Below are 27889 nucleotides of genomic sequence, written 5' to 3'. Positions count from 1 at the left end.
GAGGCACATCTCATCTCTCATCTCTCCGTTTATTCCGTTCGATTATTTAAACAGTTTTCTTGTCCTCTATTTTCAGCGTCTACAATTCCAAACTCAGATATTCGCAACGAAGAACGATTCTTGAAAGGCGAGAACATCTGAACATCAATTGGTTTAAAAGATAGATTCCCGAAGTGTATGTGCAAAAGTTCCTGCGTGTACGAGGAACGCAATTTTCCGACATATTTTCTAGTTTGTCGATAGATAGGATTTTTTTACAAGCGTTCGTTGATCGTCTTAGTTTTATTTTTTAACAATTTGACTTGGTATGATTGAAAGTTTAACCCATCTTATCTGATCGTTTATGTCCAAAACTGTTTTTTTTTACTGCAGAAAGAATGTGATAACGTGCTTTTAAGGTGCGCTTGTGATGTAAATCCGTGATGTCAATTATATAGTGATCGTGTGGCATCGAAAAGTGTGTTTGGACACGACTAACGAAAGTAATAGCAGTTAATCTGCTCAATCTGACGGTTGGTGTAACCGCAAACGCAATTCGTGGTGCATAGTGCATCGCCGACCGGGATCGTCGGTCGCGGTCCCTACGGTTCGCTCCAACCGTCGAACCATGGGCTTCTCGTCCGCTCTACAAGGCCGAGCGGCGCACGATGCGCTGCTCAATCGGCAGGAAGCGGAACTGAAGCTGTTGGAAACGATGAAACGGTGTCTGGCGCAAAAGGCAAAGTGCGATCGAGAGTATGCCGTGTCCCTGGTGGCCGTCACACAGCAAGGGTTGAAGATTGACCGCTCCGATGATCTGCAAGGTAAGTGGAACAACATCTGTTTAACATCGACGCTAGTTTTGGAACCGAAGTTTGTTAGATCTTGTGGTCAGAAATACCGTCATTATTTGCGGCAATTGTTGTACTCGCTGGCATTGGCAAAGGTTTCCTTGCCTTGAATAAAACAACTGTTTTTCCACTATTGTGTAAGTTCCACAATCGTTTTCTTGCTTGAATAGCTATGACGTGAAATATTTTCGATGTTGTTTGTTGGTACTGCTCAGTAAAAACCAAAGACATAAGGAAAGTTTTCACGTACCAAGACTTTTACCAACGAGCGTTACAAAATGCGAATTATGTGTGAAGCCGGAAAAGCATCAATAAAATTGAGTCGTGCACCAACATCGGAACTAAGGTCTCGCCAAACGCATTATTTGCTATACGTTATATTTTCATCGTGCGCAATCATTCGGTTTCCGTTTGGTGGCGAGTTCAGTTTCTCTCTCACGGCCCGGAACATATCTTCGTGTGCTTATTTTTGCAGCATTTGTTTATGGCCATAATCACGCACCACCCCAAATCGATGGAATTTATTTTAAATCGTTTTCATTGATCGCCCACTTCCGTTTGCCGTGCTCCGTTTTCCATTCTGGCGTGGACCCAAAGTCATGGGAGAATTCACGTTCGAGTGTAATTTTTCGATTGTTACTGTGTGGATTTCGTCGAATTTCTTTTATGGCAATTCATTAACCACCCTCTAACAGAAATACCGACCCTCTTACAGAAATAATGGACGCCTCTAAGATTAAAGAATAAACCATCCTCGAACGGTGTCGGAAGACAGTTTACCAATGATTCCGAGATGTGCTTCAATTTCCCTACCTTCCGGTCGCCAGTTTTTAATGGGTGTGAATGAATAAAATAGGAGGTTTCTGGTTTACGGTAAAGGAGTTGCATTCCAAAATTCCTAACAAAATGAAAATATATGCATTCAGTTAAATAGTGTTGGGAAAAAAAACATTTAAAGAAAAGGTGCCACTGCTTATTTTACCAGTGAAGCTTTTCAAAAGCTAAGCTTGATTGCACTTTCAATTTTTTTCTAGCGTGCTCAGGTTTGGCAAGTTCACGAATACTATGAGCATCATCGTAATTTATATTTATATATATATATATATTTGATTGAAACTAAAAATAAAGGAATAATTGGAGTGGATGGAATGACCCATTCGCGTGCATAAATTGTTTGAAGGTTTCTCAATTATTTACAGCATAGACAAGAATCATCGTGTTTTGCGCCGAAACACCACGCTATGAATACGTAATGAAATATGCTAAAATATTGCCCAAGCAGTGTTGGGTTGATTTGCACGGGCTACAAAGCTGTTGTTTCTTAGTTCAGTTTTTGGTTGCAATTTATACTAAGCATACAACGCAGATGCGCCTCGAAGTAGGCTTAATCCTTAAATTTGGTTAGCGAATTGCGAAACTTCAAAAGGCAGAGTAGAATACCAAAACACAATGTTATATGTGCTTTCAATCGAATGAAATGGCAAGTAGTAATTAAAACGGAATTGATATTTGTTTTTTTTAGGATGGAATGCACAAAGGATTCGTTTACACAAAGTGGAAGGTGTGTGGATATATTTTAAAGTTTAGGGTTAATTTCGAAATGCATTTTTTAAAGTGAACCCTTTTAGGGCGGTGTGTCGAACCCACGAAGCATCTATGATGACATCTAATTTAGCACAAGGATATTAGTTTCTCTCTCAGTTTGCTCGCCTACACTCCGTACAAAGCAAATAACAAATTCACAAAAAACACAAAGTTCATGATCAAATTTCTGACTCCAAATTAGCCTCGAAGCAAGCTCTGCTCAGCTCATCAAGGGCGTCTATTGTTTCCGCGCGAGTCAATGATGTCGAATACATTAGATTATGTTAACACGGTATCACTCATTCTCATGCCTACAGGAAGCCATATAATGCGCGCGTGGCGTAGCTTTATGGAGGAACTAGAGCACACGGCCAAACAAATTCGGACCAACGCAGAGCAGCTGGAAACGGTATGCCACGAGAAGCTGACCAGCCTTTACCAGGAGAAGCGCCGCGTTCGGAAGCAGTACCAGGAGGAGCACACCAAAATCGCCACCCAGTTTAGCCATGTAAGTAACACAGTAGGGTTTGCTCAATTCATTGAAACTTTATCTTTACTTTTGCGGGCATAGTTCGGTTCAAGTGCTTTGTAGACTGCATTTTCGTATAAACAGCTGGGGATGGCACTAAAACGCATCATACACTATCTGAGTTCGCCCTATATTTGGACACACCAGGGACATTTAGTCGATATTGGAAATCATGTCGTGTTTTTCTTTTTCCAAGCGCCTGTCTGTGGCACAGTTCAAACTGCACTAAACATGGCCGACGACGAACATGTGTGATAGAGTGCTGTGTACTAATTCACACGGGGAGCGAGGACGCGAGGAGACCGGTGGCGGTGTAGTAAGAAATTAGTTTAAAGCCCCAAAATTAGGTCACCGACCGGCTCTGGCTTACACATTGACCCGGCAGACAATCGGAAAACTGTTGAAGGAGTGAACAGAGATGCAGGATTTGGTGCCGAGACATAGTCTAACTGCCGGCAAATAGGCTGGCAGATGTAGCAATACTTTCCAAACGAGTTCGGTGGTGCTGTTGGGTTTGATCATTTTTAGCAAATTTGTTGACATTTTTTTAGCACTACAATTACCAAAAACTGAATCGATTTATCATTGTACTTGGTGACAAAATGTTGAAGCTGGTGTCCAAAGTAAACAATGAACAAGGTAAAAACGTAATCGTTGAGCAAAACTCTTTGGCGCACAGCATCTACATCGTCAGAGTGTCTGTGTCAGGACTATTTAAATAAGACGTGGTGTCATTGCGAAAATATTCTCAACGTTCGGTCTGGCTCGGCAAAGGATGGCAACGGCGTTATAATAGAGCTAATGTTGTTAAACGCTCTCTTGATGAAGCCAGATCGGGCGATTGTCGTGTTGCTCGGATGCACATAATGTAGGGCAACAAAGTAGACTTTGCTGTTTGTCCTGTGTAGCGCATTGTGATTCGGCGATTGGTTTGACTGTGAATTGTGTTTTTATGCAAACCGAACCCTGTTAGGCGTTAACTGAGGTCGATTAAAGGAGTTACGCCATTAAAATCCACAGTTCATCCATAGTTCAACAAAGTGTACGTGCATCAAATCTAGGGTTGCGGAAAAAAGGGTAGTACAATCGTTTGCAGTACTAAAATAGTCATTTTTTATTACAAATTATTTAGATCATTTGTTTAATAATGCAGGAAGGAAGTATAATATTTCAACAACACCACACGCGGGCCGATTCCCTTCGGGTAATGTCGTTGGGTAATCGAAGAAGTGATTGCCACGCTTACCGCGTGTTTGCAGGGCCTCGTTACTCAGCAGCACTCTTTCGACACTTTCACCAGCTGACGAGCGACTTGTTGTAAATTATTCATGCGCCCCGGAGGATGCTCGTCGCGCACTTACTTGGGCGTTGACATTTTCCTCTCACCCACGGAACCACAAACACACACAACGTGGATTGCATCGCGGAAGCGAGGACATCAGAAAGCATAAGGTTTGGCCATGGTACCAAAAGAGATGCGAATGATATTCGGTTCTGCGCCGCAAGCGCGAACAGCTGGCCGTGTACGGGTTGCCACAGTTTCGGATGCCACTATCGTGTCCTCTAATTTGAAACAAAACAAGTCACGTCATCAAACTGTCAAACGACCACCGAAGCAAACCCCCTTTGGGGAGGCGTCAAATCAATTAACCTCCACCAACACTGGCGCGTGTGGCGTGCTTGTCTGTTAGCAAAAACGAGTTCCCTTTCGCGCACGATCATGTATTTTTGCTGCGCGCGCAACGGATCGCCAAAGACACAGTGATGGCCGTAAGATAAGAAGCATGACCGAAGCGCACGCAGGTTTTACAGGTCCACGGTTTTGTAAGGAAATGTTCTCTTTTACGCATTCGGAAAAAGCAAAATTTTCTAACGCATTGTTGTCGGCGATCGGGAGTTTTTGGTTGTCGCGGATCAACAATGAACACGTGTTGCAAGAATGTACGTCCCGTCGCCAATTTTAGGTCACTGGTACGGCACTAGAGCGGCAAAGGTGGAGCTGTTGCGAACGCACAAACACTGCGCCGCCAGTCGCTTGGCGCCACTCCTAATTGTGACCGTTTTTAGTCGCTACGTGGTTTGCTAATGTTTGTACTGTTTTTTTTGTCTATTCCTTCAACCGGTTTCTTAAGACATTCCCAACCGTTCCTTCCCCGGTGCGCAAATCCCCGGTTGGATGTTTTTGAGACTTCGGTCGAGTTTGTAGTTGGCCCACCCGAAGCCTCCGAAGTCCCAGTGTCGAGTCGGCTTGATGATGACCAAAATGATAGGAGCGAAGGAGAACAGTTTGTTTAGAGCCAAACAGGGAGCTGACAGAATAAATAAACAAAAACCTGCGTGATTTTCGGTTTGCTTACAAAGTAAGAAACCGCACGATGCTTCCACGGGGCGAAACTTGTAACAATACAATTAACAAGTTCACATACATTTTCATTACAAATAATTTACAGTCTATCATAATTTACTATTATTGCTGGACGCTAACTTTTCGTGCTACCACATATTTAATCGTTCTTCATCATGTTTAGGAAGTAGTAAAACATTTATTAACATTTTAATGAATCAGTAGACCAATAGTAGACTGTCTCAATGTTATTAATGCAAAGCAAAACTAACTTCTCGTAAAAGTATGGCTTGTTGATTACTCAAACAAGCAACCACAACATATCTTCGCCGTTTGTATTAATAGCGTCAATGTCTCACCCATTGCCCGGTGGCGGCCAGACAATGGGTCCCCAGAATATGCCCCAAGAAACTCTGTGAAGGCAATTGCCTCCAATTATCACCGAATTGGTATTAATTGAGGTTTGAGGACTCGTTCAGTTAGTTGTCGACGCTGTTGCTCGTCGTTCCGTTTTTTAAATCATTTCTTCGAACAGTGTGCTCTTTCTGAGCTCTTTCCTACGAACAGTTGTTTCATGATTTGATCAGAGAGAGAAGATACGCCGTTTTGGCCGTAAGACGTTTGCGAACCAACTGGCCAACAGGAACCGTACTGTGTTTCTGGCGAAGATTTGATTTTTTTTATTGATGCGAAAAACACTAAATCTAAAAACATCGCATTACGTCGACTAGACACGGACAACATACGCGGACCACGACCAGCAAACGGAAGAAAATCTGACAAATTACGTCTGTTTTCGCTTAGCGTGCATCATGTGGAGGGCGAAACACATATGTTTTGCCAGCTGGGGTCCGCCGGATTCCAGCCATCGCCACTAATAAAAGTTTAGAAATTTAGCGCATATCCACGAACTTTCGAAAGCAAAACCCAGCGTAACGGCTGATACGTCGAAAGAATGGGTTTCTGCAAAAACGAACTGTTAACGATGAAAAATCTAAACAGAAAACAGAAGATCTCTTTTGCCAAGCGGGAGTTTTCTTTTTGCGGCTCGATAACGGACCGCATTAGTGACGGTTAGAATTCGTGTCAAAAAGAATCACGGTACGCCGCAACTGGTACTAACCCATTTTCGATTCAAGTGTTTTACTTGATAAATAAGAGGCCATTCGTTTTGTGTTCCCAGCAATGGCTTGAAAATTGATGGAAGCTGAAGGCTTAAACTCTCTATTTATAACCACTGCCAAGAAAACCGCATTAGTCTAATGGAAGTAACACTTTAAAATGAGGCCATCATCCAGAGCGCGCCGCTGGACATTATAGGTTTTTAGTTGCCAAAACTAACACCAACGGTATTGTTTAATGACGTTTTGAAAAGTTTTCAGTATTTTCCCGTTATTCACGCTGATCGATAAATTGGCCAAACAATACACAGAATGGTCTTACGATCTTACAATTTACGTTTCCTTTCATCTGGTGTTTGCTTTAGCCATCGCAGAAATGGCTCAATTTAACTTACTTTAATTTAGTTGTGATGTAACTTAAAATAATAACAAACTTTAATTAAAAACTTACTGGTTTTTGTGTTAATAGTTTGCATATCATTTACAGTGGTATGCTTGCGTTGCAAGGTGCGCGCATGGTATGATCGATAGGCCAGTAAGACAATCACTATTAGCACCCATTACCGAGCATACAGTAACAACTACTCGCCAGGTGCCAACGGAAGATGGTTTTCCGGTCTGTTAGCAGTGCAGACGATGCGCATCAATTTCGTTGCTGTAAAAATGGTCTGAAGAGACCTGAAACTGGACTGTGGCTGTATGTACTGGGGTTGTCTTCAGGGCAGTGTGTTAAGTGGCCCCTTAGCCGTCTGGTGGTCTTGATGGGAAACGAAAGTGAACGATTTGTGGTGGGTGTGGAAAATCTGCCGCGTGGGTGAATGCTGCGGGACTGGAAGGAGTGAAATAATAATGGCGAACCTAAAGTCTGGCAGTCTGAACAACACGCTGCCGTTGGCTTACAAATTAGAGGTAGGCCTTTCGGCACGACCGACCCTGTGCGGGGGGCCTCATAAACGGAAGACGCCCCACGCTCGTCTTTCGTCTCCACCCTTGTACTACCCTTCGTCGGACGATCAATTTATTCAATTTTATTCAATTATATTCAGTTGCACACTGTTCACTGGCTTTGGGGGGATCTTTCGATTGTTTGCTGCCCGTTCATGTTTCGTCTTCCTCTCACTCGACCTCCTCGGCTTGACAAACTTCGTGTTTCCAGCTCGTCGGCATCACGCTTTTCCGGCCGGATGGGTGGGAAATAATGCTTACTCTTAGTCCATGTGTCGTGTAACCACCATGTTTACATCGCAAGGTGCACATACTTAGAGGTAAACGTTTTCCCGTCCCTACTCCCCCCGTGGTTCCTTGTGGACCCATCGTCTGCTGACAGGTTTAATTGACCCGTGAAATGAAGATCATAGCAGTGTCTTGCCGCCCCCGTTTAACGGGGTAGCCATTTTGAGCAACAATTAAAGCGTCTGTTTCCGTCGGCTGCTCGTGTAAATTGTGATTGTGTAGTAAATGGTAATGATATCTTTGTCATTTACACGTCCTGCTTGATTATGGGTAATTTTTTTTCAGGGTTATGTTTACTGATGTGTTACAAATACTGACACTGAGTGTTACAAATACTGGTGAGAAATTTAGGTGGCAATTTTTGCACAAATAATCCCATTTGGTAACTGTTTAGTAAAAGTTACCCGTTTGATTTAGTTTACGACCTCTGTTCACGATATTTAACCCAATTGATTCAAGTTCACTTTATGTTAGTGTTTTTCTATTTTAATATACCCCTAGGGCACTGCGAGGAAATTAGTTTTAATTTATTCCACGATTCAATTATGCGCTTGATTAATACGCGTCGTGACATTTAACGCCGACAGCGTAATGCATCTGGTAATTACAACCGTTACTAACTCGACGAAAAGATGAATAACATCACCAAGGAACGGTTGGGCAAATAAGCATCAGACAAGTTTCGTGCGTGCATTCAACTTTGGCACTCATACTAAACGTGGGTAAAACATTTCAGCTGATCGATAGTATTTGTTATAAAATTGCGGTCACACTAATCCTTTGCACTACGCCTTTGGCTTAAGCCGAGCGGCAAATCGGAGTCTATCAGGAATGCTAGTCGTCCGAGAAGTTTCCGGAATATCCGGAAATCGTAGGAACTTGTTTATCTTCTATCCTCTTTCTCCACTGCCAGGTATGTTGATTGGTTACTTTTTTTTAGTAAACTTTCGAACCGGTTACACCATTTTGGCTTGGGCGCGCGTAGGCAAAAGTACGGTCCGTGGGTGCCCTGTGATAGCGCCGTGGCTTGATCTTCACCTTGCGGTGGTGTATTGCGTGTGTACGGTAGGTCAGTGCATCGTTGCACCTGAATCGTCGGAATGCAACGAACGGTGGTTCGAAACCTGTTCTAAAGCCTTTGGCCACCCCTATGGCATCGATACCGCTATTTGTATGCCCTTGAGATCAGCACCGCTCTTGAGGAGGGATGCTGTTCGATATCTGAAATGCTGTCGGTCGGATGATGTTTTGACCGGGTTTTGGCCCTGGTCCGGAAGACCAGGGCTGCACCACAAGTTGGTCACCTCAAGTGCATGGCCTGACAGACCCAACAGGCCTAACTAGTTCGCCCATTCCTATTTCGCCAGTGTTTCCCACGATGCACGAAGTTAATGGTATCATCTTAATGCGGAAAATCTACGGCATATTAATGGTGTAATTTTGCCTGGTGTATTAAAACAAATTCAATAGCAGTAAAATGTGAAACGAGAAACGCCCTCGGGTGCTGTTGCCTAACATTTACTCTACCAAGCAGCAGTAATAGGGCAACGAATGATTGACTTTGGTCTTGCTGTTGCGGTGAGAGTTACTTATCGCGTTGTGGATGATTTACAGCACCTATTCTGCAAGTTCCACAACCACGGAGCAACTTTTGGGGGCAACAAAGGAAAATTTAGAACCACACACGAAACGAAGACCCAACACATTAGTTTGGCTGTCAATGTGTGACTTGAGAAGAGAAAAGTAATAAATTATTGAAGAACTTTTGCAAACATTCGTGTAGACTGAAACCGAATGAATTGGATCTTTTGCAGCGTTACAGTATTCTAGCTTTGGACGTAGAACTAATTAGTTAATGGAGTAAATAAGTACTTACGTAATCCATAAGAAAGCAGTAATGTAGAAGTTGTTGACCAACTTTCTGTGCACGTTCGGTTTGAAAAAAAAAACTGAAGCAACACTGCTCGACTCCATAGAGATTCTGAAAAATGGGTATCACTTCCACAGCGATAACAGGATTTGCTTTATATTAAGCACATAAGTTACACATACCTTCCGGAAGTCATGTTTGCTGTTTTTGACGAAATTCGGTGCTAAAAGTCATGACGCACAATTCCAGTGCTCGACCTCTACTATGCGATGACGCAGAATCTTGAAAGTGCATCGTAAGTGCGACACCAACAGAAGGTGCTTGATTAAATGTTTAGCAATTTTTTATATTATTTAACTCTTGTTCACAAAAAACGCAGACCTTTTTGTTCGTTATATATTTCAAAACATTAAAGAATGTTTTTATTGTCACAAATAGAAAAATCTTCAATGTAATAGGCGCAATAACAATGAGTTCGAAGGAAGAGTATTATTTTTCCAGCTATCGCACACCCCAGAAAACCGATCCGATAATCCGTTTTGTCTCTGCGATATCGATCGTATGACGGCGACTGGTTGGAATGGAACCTCGGCGGGTCATCGAGCAGCAAGTTGCAACATTCAGTGGGATTTTCCGCAGTGACTCTTTACGAGTGCGTCGCCAGAAGGCCAAAGACATCGAAGCCGTTTGCGGCGCACACAGGCGAGCTGGTGGAAACTATGTCACCGGCAGCCTCCGTGGAACTAAATCGCATCATCGAGGGATATCTGGGACACTTCCAGGGAGTAGAGAAAAGGAAAACAAAACGAACCGGTATCAATGTACCGCTCTGCTCACAGCGGGCCCCAGGGACGTGATAAACACGGTCAAATTCCCAATCACAATGTTCGCAAAATGGGTAAAAAGTCGATAGAAATGCATACTCGTCCCGGTTCCGGTTTCCGTTTTTCTTTGTCTCGGTTGTTGCAGTCCTTGTCGTGCTTCATTCGAAAAGTTTTCGTTTATTCCGCTCCGTCACTTGTCGTAAACTGTTTGTTTTTCGTCTTACGGGAGGTTGGTCGAATTTAGAAGGGGTTGATTCTCGTTTTGCGAATTTCAATTTGAACACCCTTTCGCCCTTCCGATGAAGTTAATATTGATGATTTCCTCACGTAGGTCAACCTGAATAGGTGAATATTAAACTCTACGTCCAGTGCCAATAAAGCACGGACCAGGAATCACCTAGCTTCTCGGAAAGTTGCGCAAGGTCCATTTGCTTCTGACCAAAACCAAAACGAGGACCAAAACGAGAAGTACTTTTATGCAGGCACGTCTATCGCCACAGTGCCCCATGTTATTATTGATTTGTACCATAATTTCCAATACCAAAATTTATATCAAACACCATAAGTATATGATATCGTGTTCTTGTGTCTTCCTTATTTCATTCGATTGAACACGATCTCATAAATATCCTTTGTTCTTAGCATGATTGTATAAAATGCAATCCCAAGCTCTCTTTTCAACAAAGGGTCGTTGCATGCTTTACGACAATTTCGGTCAAAGACGAAACCCAGCCCTCGAAAGCCAGCATCACTGTCTGGTGCTGGTTCAGGACCAGACAGCTATCGGCTGATCACATTTTCCTTCCGACTATACTTCCGGCAAGGGGGGTGGCCGGTCGCCGTAAGAAAAACACCCCGACCAGACCAAGAGCTATTTTTCGTGTGACTTTTGCACTTGGCCATTTTAGGAATGTCTTGCAGCGTGGTGGGCGAACCCATCTCTAGCGGGATGGGGTCGCTACTCGAATGCAACCGGATTGCCGGCTGGCGTTGGTCGAAGTGCATTCACTTGCTCCCAGACATCGCCCATGATCCACGGCAAGCAAGAACCGGCGGGCAACGCTGTGGAACGTCACAGGCTGAGTGTGGAAGGATGGTGGAAATGTGTTCTTCCTTCGTCTGGTGAGACTTCCGCTACAGGGAACGCCAACGGTGCAATCGATAGAAAACAACCGGTCGCGGCGTCAGCATCACACCCACAGGACATCCACAAAGCGGCCGCTTCTTTGGTCGATGCACTTTTCGTGTTGCACACCGAAACGGTTCTGGTGCTGGGCGTCTGTGAAGTGGCTTGGGCGTCTGGGTCGGGATGTTGAAGATAATGAAGCATAACTCTTCACGCGCGTTTAAGGCCGGACAAGGGTGCTTTTGATTTCCGGTACTGTTTTCAGCTTCTGCTATGTTTCCAGACAACCTTAATAATGTAGAGATCCTTTATTTTTCTGCAAACATCCTAGAAGACAGTGAAACCGGACCAACTCGTTTGTAGTACCGTAAACTGTACCAGCTCGCGATACGTGCGTCATTGCAACTACTTCCGGGTGGCATAGCAAAGAAAAAGAGAATGAACGATTAAGACGCCACGAAGGCAGTAATGTTTTTTTTTGTAAACGAGCGCCATTCTAACGATTCCTCTGATTCGAATGAGAATCATCTTTAAGCTGCTTTTTCGTTGATTGCACTACGAGCGTAAGGTGTAGATATAATGGAGTTACTATCGTTGGAGCGGCACGTGCAACACTTCTGTCGTTAGTTTGCTGCCGTAAATTTTGTAAATGGGAACTTAGTTCGAAATGAGATAATGTATACAGATGGAAAGCGAACTGCATGAAGCTAAACTATCTTAGATACAATTAAGCACTACTACAACTTCACGGTTCGTTGAATGAACATTCGACACAAGAAAAAAGTCTAATAACTTATACTAGGTTTGGAACGAAACTTGATGGGAATAGTTGATGTTGATCGAAATATTATAATGCATACATTTGGCTTTTTCTTCTATGCGAAAGTCACCAGTTCGAACCCTGACTTGAAAGCAAAAATTGATACTGATTATCATATAATACTGCCCGTTGTAGCATACAAAATATCACTGCCGATTTCATTTAATTTTGATCAATAAGTGCAAAGGGCTAGCTTAGGAAGAATGCCTTAAGAGACGATCAATTAAAGCTCCCTCGCTTATGATTAACAATTGGGCAACCAGTGTGTCCGTGTCCGTAATTCCAACCATTAGCGTAAGCACGAGTCAGTAACTCGGCCAATGTGCGTCAGTGAAGTAAACCGCTCCCAGGCATCCAGTCGGGTTTTGTAGGGCATTATGTCACGGAGCCGTCGCGCGTGCACGTGAGCTCCCGCTGGAGCATGGGATAGTGCACCGAGTTAAGTTGCACGCAACGATCCCCCTAATGAATGAAGTTTCTGAGTATCTCTGGTGAGCGAAAAAAAGGGAAATTAGAAAGTCTCAATATAGGGCCGCTCCTGAGCCGGCACAGAAAAATTATCATATCCATACGCGAAAGTTAACCGGCGATGCTGACGGTGGTATCCTGCATAACGGCGCAGCACACAGCCGCGTTCGGGGTTGCTACAGTTTCCCATCTTGCCGCCACGGGACCCCGCTGGGGTGTGAGAATCAGTTGCGTTTTACGCGTTCATGCACAAAATCAAATACAACGATGCCTCCCGGGGTCCGGGTGTAATCGAAGAACCAGATCACACCGCGCTCGATAACGGTTTTCCCGGCGGAGGGTACCGCGGCGGTCGACCTGGGCAAAGCGTTGTTTCGCAGTCCGTCGGTCGGTCGGTGGCAGGAGCGGCCTGCCAGCCTAGTTTCTGCGCCAGTTCAACGTAACAGACGGTAGAAGCCGGCATTGCGTGGGGACCACCGCCATGCGAACTTATTAGACGAAGTGCACGGCGATGCTGCAGTGCATCTCGAGTGCAAACAATCTGGGCACTGTTACGGTTGTCTCCCACATCGCCGCGCCGCTTTGCTACAGCGCACATCGGACGAATCAGACGAATGTGGACTTTTCTCCCTGTCCGCATGTGTTCGTTTTATTAGTAAACCACAGTGAAAATATTTGCATCGAATTGCACCGGGGGAGAAGGGTTTGTAATAATGTTAGGCCAAAGAACGACAGCTCGACTGGCCGCCTTCACTCTGCTCCCCACATTGTTGCCAAAAATAATAATGCACACAGTGTTTGTAACTATTGTTTGAAGCAACAATCTGTGTAGCTAATTTCAATTAACAAAGCTAGTAAATGTTAAAAGAAAAAGATTATTAATAATTCTTGCCCTTGCGAGAGATGATTTTTCTTCCTTTGTTAAAAGGGTCCAAATGATCAAAACTATGTACTACTCGTTGTTAAGTCGAATTTTACATAATGCCTAATTTCTAGTAACACTCATTCGATCGCTTTGTTTCTGTATTCTACTTAAACTGTGCATTCTCTATTGCCATTGCCACAAATTGTTGTATCCCTTACTTCAAGTAACTTTTTTTGGAAATGCGTTTAGTTCAAAGTCAATGGCCGATAGTGGCTGACGGTGTCTCCAGAAGCTTTTCGTCATATCTTTATATTACGTCCTTCAAGACTATGAAAATTGAGTATGTCATTTTGAGAAGCTGGTAAAGAAAGGTATAAGAAAATGTTTGAAATTTCACGAAAGGTGAGCGATCCTTGGAACTTACCTTTCCGAATCGTTCGATGGAAAGGAAGAAAAATTTTCCAGCTGAAACTCCGACGGGCTGCCGAGCTTGCAGCATGATTAGTTGCAAGTTTTTCATCTTACTGGCTGAGAGATTATCCCAAGCGTTGCAGCTATACACTACGTGCGAAACTTGAAGGCTCTAAATATGTTATTTGAAGAACTTTCCGTTAAGTGCAGCGCACAGTAACGTACCTCGGCTGACAGCTTGTCCCCCAGATAGCAGAACATGCATGTCTCTGACAAGGTAACGGCAAATAGGATGGAAAGATTCATAAACTGTGCCTCAAAAACTCCCTGTAACGGGAGAAACACGGATTGAAAAATATGTTTAACACTTTGGAACTGTTGAGAGTCCGTCAACTCACAGAAACGGCAAACGAAAGCAGCATGCAACTGCATATCAATACGCATAGACTTAGTTGCACCAGAAAGAAAGGTGCCGTGACGGTTTCCAGCTGTTTGGCACACCCGAAGGCTTTCTGGTGCATTTTCACGATTATTTTAAGCTTGCTTCCCCAATCGTCGCCGTTGGCCTTAGCCAGGACTTGCAGTTCCAGGCCAACCAGCTGGAAGTAAATTGTGCAATATTTGATCAAGCTATACATCGTGACACTTTTCACGGCCACAGAGTACGCGCCAAGGTACGAAGCCGAGATCATGAAGACTTCGAAGAACAGATAATCCGACAAAGAGGTTTTGATATTCAGCCCGTAGAAGTTTTCCTCCATCTGAACACCGTGCTGTGCGGTACCATTGTTACGTCGAGCGACACAATAGTACGACCAGACCGTGCTCATCAGAGGGGCGAAGACGAAGAAGTTCACCGCGCAGAACAACATACGACATATGGTTCGGTTGGTGTTGTGAATTGCACCCTGATGGAACTGCAGGTTAGCGACCACCACCCGTGACGAACAACGGCGAACTGGTGTAGAGATGAAGGATGATGCTCAATTTACTTTGTTATTTTATTCGACAAAGACTATCAAAAACTCTACATACCCTTTTCTGCAAACCGTTTGCAGTCTCTTACTAATTGCTTAAGTTCTTCATTTTGCACTACCAGAATCAGGAGGCACGTGTAGATATTGGCTTGAAATATGAGTTCGGCGTGGCCAAGAATTGCGGTTTCAAAGCTTTCATACGGGAATGCCACCTTTGGAATCAATACGACTAGCAAAATGGTAGCAAAGACCACAATGTATCGAACACGCTCTCTTGGAGAACCTGAGATGCCGTACACCTTCAGAAGCTTAAGTGCATCATACAGGATGCCTTCGGTGACCTTCTGCGAGGTAGAAAACTTCTTAGTTTGCTGTTTGAAGTCTGCGTTTGTTTGCGAATCGTCAACAACTTCCACCAGTTGAATTGCCATATTTCAATTGTTGATACACGAACCAAGACAGCCAGAATACAGAATATCCTGTTTGATGAAGGCGTGGATGTAATTTAAGCGTTGCGTAAGTTGGACGCAATTTAATAACAAAATTTAACGTTAACTTTTCTCACCGGCGCTCAGCGGCCTCACGGAACTAAGGACCACAGCAGATAGAACGTACATGTAACGATCGTACCGGTTCGAACTCGTTATAGGAAGGACTCTGTAACCTGTGTAACACTCCAAAATCGGTTTTTAAAGGCAATCTAATCGGTGCGTCGTTAGGAAAGTTGTAGACAAAAACTGAAAACCGGCAAGCGCTGGCCATTATGGAACAATTTGAAACCCGAGACAAAAACCGAACGTTCTGTGAACTGGAATCAGTAGCAATTGCGTTAGATTTGTCTGCCTTATCTGTAGCACACATTTGATCACATGGGGAGCACCATAAAGCGTTTCATTCTAACTGGACTGCACTACAATCAGTTCCGCTAGTTCCGCTTAAACACCCGAGTGTCCTTAGCAGTTCCCGGTATTTGCTGAAATGTGTGGGTCCTGATTTATAGTTTCCACTTTTTCCAACGTTCCCATCCAAAGGGAAATGCTTGGTAAAAAATCCATCAATTTATCAACGGTGCCAGTGGTGGGTCCGGGATAGTTTTTTTCCTTCAAAATCCCACCATCATTTTTTGTCCCATCGTTCAGTTGCATCGCTTCGTACGAGTCGGTGTGCAACGTTCTAGCGCTGGTCAGCATGCTCGAGTCAGTGGGCCAGAATTCATGTCGCTAGAATCGAAGGACCATCGGTTGAGTGATCCTTGGCCGTGGCTTTGCCCCTGGTCGTAGCCAGCAAAAAAGGCTCGCTCCAGAAAAATGACTTTCCAATGGATCCCAATCATGCATGCCAAATTGATAGCTGCTTTCAAGTGTATCATTAGGGGAAGGAAGGAATGAAACTCCAAACCGAACGCGGCGACCCCAAACGCTGGCGGTGAAGGCGGAAAAGGTTAAATCAAATCTTCTTTACGTGACACCAAGGGCCGCGGGAGGTTTGGGTTATGATTTATGGCAGTGTTCGGTTCGTTGGTGGGAAGTTTATTGCATGGCGCAGCTGGGTACTGCTGCGCTGATGGTAAACGTCTCGGTTGAATTTGCATAAAATGCATACACTAGTCTGGTTCCATTTGTGCACAGTGCAGTAGCTGGGCCCGCAGTTCCCAGTGCACGGTACGGTGGTATATCGGTAGGATCGGCACTATGGGCGGAGTGGAAGCTCCATACCCGTTGATAGCAGTTGACATAAGTACTTAATTGAAACAAAGGTCTTTGGTCTAGTAAATTCAACAACTATTAATCGTCGTACGTTCGGGCATGTTTGCCAGGGAATAACGCAATTAATATTGGGATTCTTTGAAAACTTTAGAGCGATATAAGTTTAAGCTCACAAGCTTATGTTCTGAAGATGAATGAAAAGACACGTCTCGTTATAGCCTTTCATTGAATGGAGAGTAAAACCACTTTCACAATGTATCAATAATTTTTTTCGCTTCTTTTCGCATTACAGCTCACAGAGGACGTTGCCCGAAAGAAAAGCGAATATCAGAAACATTTAGACTACTATAAGCTGCTTCGAGGTCGCTTCGAGGAACATATCAAGTGTAAGTTTTAAAATCGGTATCAAGAATTCTGTTTCGGGCCCAGTTTCAGGGCAATACTCATATTTTGCACGCACATCATGCTGCTAATGCTGTCCGGTTTATTTATGTATGTCTGTTTTCTTGCCATTTCAACGAACCACTCGGTTTACGCCATGCAGCCGGCAGATCCGGGCGTAAACTGGACGATGTCATCGACAAGTACCAGAAAGCCTGCCGGAAGCTACACCAGGCACACAACGAGTACGTCCTGCTCATCACCGAGGCGGTCGAGGTGGAGAAAGACTTCCGGACGATTCTGCTGCCCGGCTTACTCGAAAATCAGCAGTCCCTCCAGGAGGGCTTCATTCAGGCATGGTACGTACGGAGGTGGCGGTCCCACTAGGACGCAATGAAGGGTACCCAAAGGTGTTGTTGTAGCCGAACACACTCCCTGGACAGTGCGGCGCATTAGTCAGCAATTTATGCGCTATCTTGACGGTCCGCTTCCGGCGCAACGTCCTACGGCTGCGAAGCTCCTGAAGTGGGCTTGAATAATTTGGATGGGATCGCCAAGAACTAATTCGTCCAACATCCGGCCGAAGCCACCAGAAGGGGGCCACAAGTGAGGGCTCGCTTGCGGTGTGCGGGTGCTGTGGGCTTGGGCTACTTCCTGTGGCCTCCGCCGGTAATACCGCCAACTCATCGGATCAATTTAAATTATGAAACTCATGGTGCGTTGTGGTGCGTATCGCGTACCTTGCACGCGTACGTTAGGTCAAATTATTTTCAAACTGGGCAACGTACATTCGTGAAAAGTTCTATCGGTTTTCTAGTCGCACACGAATAATAACATTTTGAATAGTTTCGATTTCTACGCTACATACGGTAGTGACAGAGGCGCACGTGCTCGCACGATCGTCTAACTTTCTAATACGATCAAGATTTACTTGTGACTCGAAACTACCTCTTCCTGCTTTCAACTTTCAGGAGCAACCTGCTGATGGAGATCGCCAAACTAAGCGACACCACGTCCGATAAGTACGCCGACATTCAGCTGCGCATTGAGTCGAGCATAGCGAACATCAACTCAACCGAGGAGTACCGGGATTTCACGGAGAAACATAAAACCTCACCGACCGCCCCGGTCGTCTTTCAGTTCGACGAAAGTCTCGTCGAGGACAGTCTGGGCAAACTGCAAGCCAACACGCTGACGGTGGACAACCTGACGGTCGATTGGCTGCGCAGCCGGCAGACCGAGCTCGAAGGTACGATCAAGGAGCTGCAGGAGCGCCAAAACAAACTGTTTGCCGAACCGAACGGTACCGGGAGCGGTGCATCCGGTTCACCCGCCGCCAGCCCTGTCGGTTCGCCGGCCACCAAACCCTCTACACCGATTCTAAATGGCACCCAAAACGGAACCCCAGGGAAGGACCAGACCAGCAATAAGTGAGTTCCGCTACGGCGTGCTACGTTTTTGTGTGGTGTATTTAAATTATCCCTAACCTTTCGTGTGATCCCAGATCGTCGAAGGAACTGAGCAACCTGCGGTGCCAAGAACGTCAGACGGTGAAGCTGGTCGATATGATCCGGGCAGCGTTGAATGAGGTCGGTTGCGAGGAGCTACCATCCGGTTGTGACGACCTGTCGGTAGAACACCTTATCGAGAACAAAAAGTCTGTCAGTCAAGACCTTTCGGTGAGTGCACGGTGGGCCAAAGTCCCCAGCATCCCAGAAGATGTGCTTGTAGATGCCGCTAACTTGAACATTGTAGATCCTCTCTAGCAACTGTTTGCCCTGGTGACCTTTGATCTTCGACTAGTTGTGCGGTGATTTTGTTTTCTTCTCACTAATGTAACAAATTGTTCATTTTCTTTGGTCATTGATTGTGTTACCATTATCGAACCGCGAATAGACCGACTCACAGCACAACGGACCGTTGACATCGGGCTTTTTCTCACTGCGCACTGGTGGTGGCAAACATGGTGGTGGTGGTGGTGTTATGTCTATGATAATCGATCAGTTGCGTCGAAAATCGGGACCACCGGGGCCGCCGGGATCGGGTGCCGGTACCCATGCGCTCGATTCAACCGGAACGACCCCAGCGCAGACGCCGAAACCAGGGCACCGGTCGACGGGCACGACTGCCGCTACGGTAAATAGTGCTTGTAGTCCTTCCACTGTTGCGTGTGAGCGTGTGCAAGCTTCTGTGGACGGCTTACCACCGCACGGTACTAACCACTACCAGCAGCTACCGGCCGACTGTGAGGAAGCTTTCTGCGTCACTGCCGACGGGAAGCCTCCGAGTCTGCACGCTTCCGGTGTGGAGCTTTCCGATCGTGGGGCACCCGAATCTTCCTCCCACAGTCAACCATGCGATCCCGACAATCGACTGTCGAACGTGTACGTCGAAATGGAGGCGTTCAACGATGGTTGGCGTGACAATGTTGCTCGGGACGAGAGAGAGGAAGCGTGTGCGTATACTAACATCAGCAGTGTCGCGCGATCGGAAGATCGGTTCGAACCGAACAACGTGGCGCCCCATTTTGATTCTAACCTCATTAACTCACCCAACTCCCGGACCGATGGCAGACAGTATCGGCGTTTGCGGGCCAAAGCTTGCAGCGAGGATAGTGAGATGCATCTGTTCAACCGCGACCGGCAGCGAACCTGTGTGCATGATGAGGACGACAACAGTGACGACGATGCCGCTGAGGACAGGACAGCGAATGACGTCCTGAACGACTCGAAAAATAATTTACTGCACGAAGAAAGTTGCGACGACGATCAAGTCGAGGAACGTCGCGGTTGCTCATTCGAATGTGAGCCCCTGGAGGCAACAGTAAACCGGGCAGAGCTGGAAGCAAAGTATCTGACGATGAAGAAGGCGCTACCAGAGGCAGCGAATGGGGAGAGCAACAACAGCAGCAGCAGCGGCCACTGGAAATCCTCCATCGAACAGCATCTCGATATTATCGACGCACTGAACGTGAAGCTCGATGAACATCAGCGTTTATCAGCACGCCTTTCGGAGCACTACGAGTACATTCGCGTCCTGCGTACCGAAGAAGAGTTGGTGCCCGTACCGAAACCAACCGCCAGCGGTTTTGAAAAGGCTCACAGTTTTCGCGACAAGATTAAACTCCGCATGAAGGGATCGAAGGCCACAGGAGGGTCGGAAGTGCTACAGCGAACAGGTACGCCCGATAAGGCAACAGGCAGCGGCGAGAGCTTCTCCGGACGACTGCGAAATCGGATGGCAGCACATGCCGGTCAACGGCAGTTCAGGTTGATGAGGGAAACCGACTCAGCAAGTCCATCGACTGACCGCAGCACAACGGCGGAGCAAGCAACGTTGAACCGCACCATCGCCAGCGGTCAGAAGAAAAAGAAACGCAAGTCGTCCAAAGCGAACCGTGCCCATCGACAGCATCATTCGAGGAACGAGAAGAAGCACCGCGATCAGCAGCAGCAGCAGCAGCATCAGTTGCATCCTCCAAGTGCATTCTCGGAAGACGAACTGCTGGCTGACGAGCTGCAACCGGGAGCGTCGCCTGACCACGCACCGAAACCGGCCGGCTCGTCCTTTTCGGCAACGGTACGCGCAACCTGGCGCGAACTCTTACACTCGACCAACAAGGTGAAGGATTCGTCCCTCAACCTCGCCCAGCGTCAGGGACGTGCCGAGGAGAAGCTAGATCTGATCGCTGACCAAGAACGCCCCGGCCTGCTGGCAATTAGATTTACCTTCTCCGACGAACCACCCGTGCCGTCCGATCCGATCATGCACGGAGCGGATCGTGGCGTAGATACTATGGGTGGGGAATATTGTGTGCCGTTGCTGCTTTCACCCCAACCGGCCGAATGCTCGACGCCTATCCGTGCCTTCGGTGACGCTTTACCAACGACACCATCGCACCCAGATCTCCACGGCCGCGCCGCTCCCGATTCGAATAGTAAACCCAGCTCGAGCTTTAAAAGCAATCTGAAAGAAAAGTTCACTAAATTGGTCCACAAGAAGGTGAACGGGGCAGGATTCGGGACGGGTCGGAACATCCCAACGGCGAACGTTTCCGAGCAGCGACACCTACCGGCACGGCAGCCAACAGGAGAAGTGTGCCGAACGTGCTCGAAGCGCATCGTTCGTCCTGGCACCACCATCCATCCGAGCCGGACGGTGTTGGATTTTGCGAAAGAATTTCCGGAACTCGAGATTTGCAACGGGTGCCATGACGACAGCTTGGACTCCAGCTGGGCAGAAGCGGAGCTCGCCGCAATCGCAGTACAGGAGTGGTCCGTATCCGAGATGATCAATCTCGAGTACGAGGATATCGATGTGCTAACGATTAAGACCCACAAACTAACCGACTATTCTGAAGGTGTTGTTGGTGTGAGTATTTGCTGCGTGCTGTCGTAGTGCATGCCTCTGTAATGGTCTAATAGTAGCTTGATTTTAGTTTTATTTTGCCTAAATGCTGTGTTTTACATCTAATTCATTTTGTGCTTCTCTCTTTTCTTCTTCTTGCATTCGTTCGACCACTAATATTAGTTTAGTGCTTGATGATCTGTAGCTCTTGTAGTTTGGTGTTACTTCATAGTGTTTAGTTGAATTTGTTTTAATCTATACTAATACTTTATGTTATGCTTATGATTATTTTGATCATCTAAAGGACTAGCGCTGCTGCCGTACAAATCCAGTTTCTCATTGTTCTTTTTAGCTGTTTCAACCAAATTATTCAAATTCCGTTTGACTTTGACCTACATTCAGCGCGACACACTTCTATCGCATCGCACAGTAAAGAATAACATTTACACACCATTTCTTTCATAACCGGCCCATTCTGAACGTTTAGCTGGGTTGGTGATTGATCCACCTTCGCTGAACCGGGTTTACACTAACGATTGAATGACCTTTGCCAGGATGGGCTATCGCCCGGCAATTTCACGTGTGCCCGGTGCCCAGTTGACGTTTATTGCTGCGTTGCTGAAGGGCAGGTTCAGGCGACAACCGAGATCCGGGGGAGCGATCTTTAAAATCAGCCGCCTAGCGTGGTGCTAATGCTCTATAGGTAGATGAGACCCAGCATTGCTTGACGAAGCGTGAGAAAAAAAAACAGTAAAAATACATCCGCGCATGTTGATCTCATCGTATCCCATTGCAGTGATGTTTTTAATTTTATTTTTATTATAATGTTAACGAAAACCGTTTGCCTACACATATGGCCACACCATGCTGGCGTACGCGGTATAAACTTACCAATACACCAGCCGTGCGCCGGTGAGCGCGTCGTGCCCGGGTCGATCCTGTGGCTGCGTCTGGTTTAGCTCCGTTTCGCGACTTTCATCTCTCGTGTGGCCAAATGAGAAATGTCTTGTTTTGCAAGAGGCAACCGTGGGTTTCACGATGAAAGATGCTAGTCCACAGTAGCGACCGCAGTTTTCTCACAACGTAGGAGGAATTTGAATTTGAAGCCCTTTGGTTCAAAAACATTGACACCTCGAACGACACCTCGAAAGATTCATTAGCAACTTTCAAAACCGTCTATTGGCCTTTGAAAATTTTTGCTTCCCAAGTGTAAGCAGTAGGTTAAAACAAAACACAAAGTACAACCCTACATCTACAAAAATTGTAGATAGTTGCTCGGTGCCAAAGCGACAATTTTGCCAGGCCTTGTGAAAATCTTCACGATCATGTGAAAATGGAAGGTTTTCTTTTGCCATTACGCGAACGCGATCAGCTCTCTCTCGCGGACGTCGTTAGTCTCTTTCTCTTGGTCGTAACTACCTGATTGCTCTTTAAAATAAACCTTCTCGGCACGCGGTCGTCGGGTTATGACGGCCAGTGAAAAATTAGCTTCCTCCCCCGATGGAAGCGTCCGCCGGCGAAAAAATCGAGCGACAGTTATATTTTGAGATATTTTTTTTGCAGAGCCGTGCTACCCCATACAGATAAAGATTGTGCGAAATCGGCGAAAATTACTTTCTAAAGGCCTACGCATCCGCACCTTGGGCACCTGCTTTTCTATGGGGTTTCAGTTCTGAGTGATTTTTAGTGGTTAGATCTCGTTTAGAGTATGTGCTTATAAATACACCGTCTGCAGAAGTAGAAGTTTAGCAATCTGAGTTGTAACGCGTTGGTATTTTTGCAGTTCAGTGCGCCGGAGCTGCTTACCCGGGCATTAAATTTATTTAATAAGAAAAGTGCAATAGTGCTGAAAACGTTGTCGATTGTTTGAACCATGAGCATCACCGAATTTAGTACGACGGCGTCTACATCGTCGTCGTACGAAACCGATAGCGTTTATCACAACTTTGTGTTTCCACCGAGGCCACCAGTTCGCAAGAAACGCATCATGACCCTACTGATGGTAAAGGCAATTGTTTTAAACTTATTTTTTGTGCATATTTGGTTGTGTTGTATGCAGCAGCGGGGAATATTGTCGCACTTCACATCTCAGCCCACGTCATATTTTCCTCGCGATGACTTTTCTTGAACATTTTCCCGAACCGTATCGCCAAGCTGCCGGGACCGGAACGCACACGACTCCGGATCTTGTGGTGCGCGCTTCCACCGCATTGCCATCCGTCGCTCACTTCTTGACATTGATGTCTGCGAATACGTCAATGATGTTTCGTGTATAATGGACTGCGGGACTCTAATGAAAGTAATTTTACTTTCTTCTTATCCTTTTCGGATGACTTGCGCGGTATGCCGGCTTTGGGCGCTCGCCTTTCGACCTCGCAATATTCCGCTTCCACAACTGACGCTGTTAATGATATGTTGCTTAGAAACTTGGTGAGGTTACCATGGCGATGGTAAGCGTTCATGTTTGTTCACTACTGTTTCGGATTTGTTGCCCACTGATGATTTGCTTCAACTTGCACTCCCAAAACGAGAAGTCTGCGGAATGCAACATGTTAAAATTCCCAATCTATACTACATCGATAGACTCCTTTATATCGGATGTACATTCATGCCACAAATGCTCCTGTTAGTTTTCATGCACACATTCAATATCATGAATAAAATTTTGCAAATCGAAGGTTGAATGGCGACCTTCAAAGCCGTTTGAAATGTATTGGCTATTTTTTTAAATTAAATACTGCCCCCCATATGAGACAACCTCCGACACTGGTCTCTGTGGTAAAGCCGGGAGTTTAGAAAGATGCTTCTTACCTGGTTGAAACAACATTCTCCAATCCTACTCATTTCCATGTACGATCCCAAAAGTATACTCCACCAAAGTCTGGAGGGGCCTGTGCTACAACGACACTGACGTTGGATTCATTAAAGATTAAATTCAATTACGTTTGACCCAAATTCAGGATCATTTTCGAAACCGTTTTGCATGTTTGGAAAAATGAAATCGAAAAAATTGCTCCCTTTTTGAATGCTGAGAAGAGTAAAAGAGAGAGAGAACGATTTTCAAACCAATTCATTCGCTGATTCAATTTCGGAATCTTCGGAATTTGATCCGAAGTTTTTCGTATTTTTAGCTTTTCGTTTTCGTATCGAAAAAGACGCTGGTAAAGAAAAAAAGCTTTACAAGCATCTGTTCTTCAATCTTCATAGTCGATGCAAAACTGTGATAAATCATAATTCTACTCCTTTCCATCTAGTGACATTCTATCGGAGACAAAACGTTTGATCAAAATATCGGTAATCGAGAATAGTGCTGGCTGCCAAGTTGGCAACTGATGCTGCTTCTCTATTTATGCCTCCGCGATACTTAGCAGTTTCGTGTCCAAAACATAAGATGTCATTGCCAGACATTAATTGATGGCCTTTTAACATCGATATTAATAGGTTCCCTTCGTTCTGTCCCACTCCCAACCGCCTTTTCCGAATCATAACCTGTTCAATCATGTTAATTACGTTTCATTTTGTACTTGTTCGTATGAATTGTTTGTTTTCCATATTTCTTTTCGCTTAGCGGAAATTTTAGTCTACAAATGTTTGTAACATCACTATCGATCCGGCTTGATATCCCCAGAACTTATGTTCTCAGAACTGGCTTCGTCGTAGAGCTTGTACACAATCAAACCATTTGCATGGAATTTCAGCGCCAGCTCCTTCATTATCCTATTGGCGGCAGCAGCCAGATTCTACAATAAATGCTTAAAATGCCCTTTAAATATGACGATCTGTTTGACTTCTTTATTAATAACATTCTAGATGACGCTGTCCACGAATCGTCCGTTGCACGAAGAGGAATGGTTTCACGGTGTACTACCCCGGGAGGAAGTAGTTCGATTGCTTCGAAATGAAGGCGACTTTCTGGTACGAGAGACTACACGCAACGACGAAAGCCAAACCGTACTCAGTGTCTGCTGGAACGGACACAAACACTTTATTGTACAGACAACAGCGGAAGTAAGTGGCAAATTGCCGTCCTATTGATGATGGTCCTGAAACATTACTTTTTCTTTGTCCTTCGTGCAGGGACACTATCGCTTCGAAGGACCGGCGTTCCCGAGCATACAGGAGCTGATCGTGCACCAGTATCAATCAGAGCTGCCAGTGACGGGTCGTTCAGGTGCAGTATTGCGTAAGCCGGTACTACGCGAGCGCTGGGAGCTCAGCAACGATGACGTGATTCTGCTGGACAAGATCGGTCGCGGGAACTTCGGCGACGTGTACAAAGCGAAACTTAAGTCATCTAAAAACACGTTGGTTGCGGTAAAAACGTGCCGAATGACGCTGCCGGAGGAACAAAAGCGTAAATTTCTTCAAGAGGGTCGCATATTGAAGCAGTACGATCATCCCAACATAGTCAAGCTGATCGGTATTTGCGTGCAGAAACAACCGATCATGATTGTCATGGAACTGGTGGCCGGAGGTTCACTGTTGATGTTCTTGCGCAAAAATGCCACCACGCTCGGCCAACGGCAGCTAATGGGAATGTGCCGAGATGCAGCAGCCGGCATGAGGTACTTGGAATCGAAGAACTGCATACACCGAGATCTTGCCGCTCGAAACTGTCTGATAGGGAGCGAGAATATAGTAAAAATTTCCGACTTTGGAATGTCTCGCGAGGAAGAAGAATACATCGGTAAGCTTCACAATATCTTCTCCGAGTGAACATGTGAAACATTAGTTTTACTCTCTTGTGTTTTTTATTCCCCAGTATCCGGTGGCATGAAGCAAATCCCGATCAAGTGGACCGCACCGGAGGCACTGAATTTTGGCAAATACACATCGTTATGCGATGTCTGGTCGTACGGAATTCTAGTATGGGAAATTTTCAGTCGCGGCGACACGCCCTACTCGGGCATGAGCAACTCGATGGCACGCGAGCGAATCGACGAAGGCTACCGGATGCCTGCGCCGGAAGGTGCTCCGCCCGAGATGTACCGTCTCATGCTGAAGTGCTGGATGTACGAACCGGAAAGTCGACCACACTTTGACGAAATCTATAGCGTGGTCGATGCACTGTTGCTTTGCCCCAAGGACTGACCGATGGCATGCGGTGGTGGACGACCGTGGACGAAAGAGGACTCCGTTGTCGGATGGTCGGCAACTAACAAACTGTGGAATACGATATTACAGCGATTGTTCAATGCTGCCAACTTTTAATCAGGTCCAAGTGGAGCTTCTATCCAGGCCATCCCCGGCTTCCTTACTATTTGTTCCTCATATTTGCCACTTTGCGAAACAAAACAAAAAAATAGTTTGAAAAGTAAGTGAACAATATCAAAACCAAATGGCTTCAACAAGGCATTCTACACAGAAGAAGTAATCAAAAGCACAAAACTAACGATAAAAACAATATGAACATTTGGCATCATATCGAAAATCAAAGAGAGGAAAACGAAACCTAAGTAAAAACGGTGGGGATTGTAACGTGTTGCAAAAAGTGCTTCCATAAGCGTGACAGAGCTAATGTAGCAAAGTAAACAGGAAAGAGGGCAACGGAGAAGATGATTAAACATTAAGTTGATACCTAGAAAATTGCGTCGACAGCCGTGGGCTGTTAAATTGTAAAATAACTATGCAGACAGAGAACTGCATAAGTATAACTATTTAGAGACAGCAATAGGTATTAGAATTGAGCGAACGTCCGGAAAAGCGAATGATTGCGTTGGCAAATGAAACGGATGAATGAAGTGCACTTCGTATGACCGCGCCAACGATGCAAAGGAACTTGAAGAACACAGTGAATAACTCGGTTTAAGGGATTTATATGGGGTAATGCATATGCACGCATATGCACTAAATGTGTGATAGATATTAGGTCGACAAGATGGTAGTGAGCGGGAAATGAATGCTGGGATTGCGATAGAAGGAAGCACTTTATGCAATCGTATGATAAGACAACCAACTCTTTCTCCTCGAAACATATTCTCAATCAAATGTTTGTGCTTCAACAAAGAGTGGATTTACTGTGACTGTATTTATTTTGTATTGTTTTGACACTGTATAAACTTTAGAGCAGAATGATCAAATGGACTCTTGCTACGCTCCAACAACAGTTGTGCTGTGTGCCATCGGACGCCGAGAAGTAGAAACACAAACCAGGTTCACTAAATTTTACTTACTTCCAAAATGGCGAACGAACAGGGATACGCGTGATCGCAACGGTTAACATGAAGGTTTCTTGTTCTCTAATTTTACAAAAAAATAGAAGGCAGCTTAGCTTTTAAACAATTACATATAAGCGTACGATACACAACAAATTATCCATTGATCTGCCTAGTTTATACGCACAAAATCATACTTGCATAAAAAAGTAACGCTGTTTTGCCAAACAGTAGACCACATTTCTGCCTGCCGACTCTTATACACCGGGTGCCGAACTAGCCGAACTAGCTAGGAACA

General features: G+C 45.4%; 1 protein-coding gene across 1 annotated transcript; it reads left to right on the top strand.

Annotated features, from left to right (window-relative positions):
* Positions 1–570: 570 nt before the first annotated feature.
* LOC131212962 (tyrosine-protein kinase Fer) lies at positions 571–27889 on the top strand. Its single transcript, XM_058207063.1, has 9 exons — positions 571–803; positions 2732–2922; positions 17001–17094; positions 17253–17448; positions 18061–18519; positions 18594–18768; positions 25247–25444; positions 25514–26123; positions 26199–27889. The coding sequence occupies exons 1-9, from the start codon at positions 608–610 to the stop codon at positions 26525–26527; spliced, it is 2448 nt and encodes an 815-aa protein (XP_058063046.1). The 5' UTR covers positions 571–607; the 3' UTR covers positions 26528–27889.

The sequence above is a fragment of the Anopheles bellator genome, chromosome 2 (assembly GCF_943735745.2).
Source record: "Anopheles bellator chromosome 2, idAnoBellAS_SP24_06.2, whole genome shotgun sequence".
In the NCBI taxonomy this organism is placed as follows: domain Eukaryota; kingdom Metazoa; phylum Arthropoda; class Insecta; order Diptera; family Culicidae; genus Anopheles; species Anopheles bellator.
Note: the sequence above shows the minus strand (reverse complement) of the source record. Positions and strands in the feature narration are given on the sequence as shown.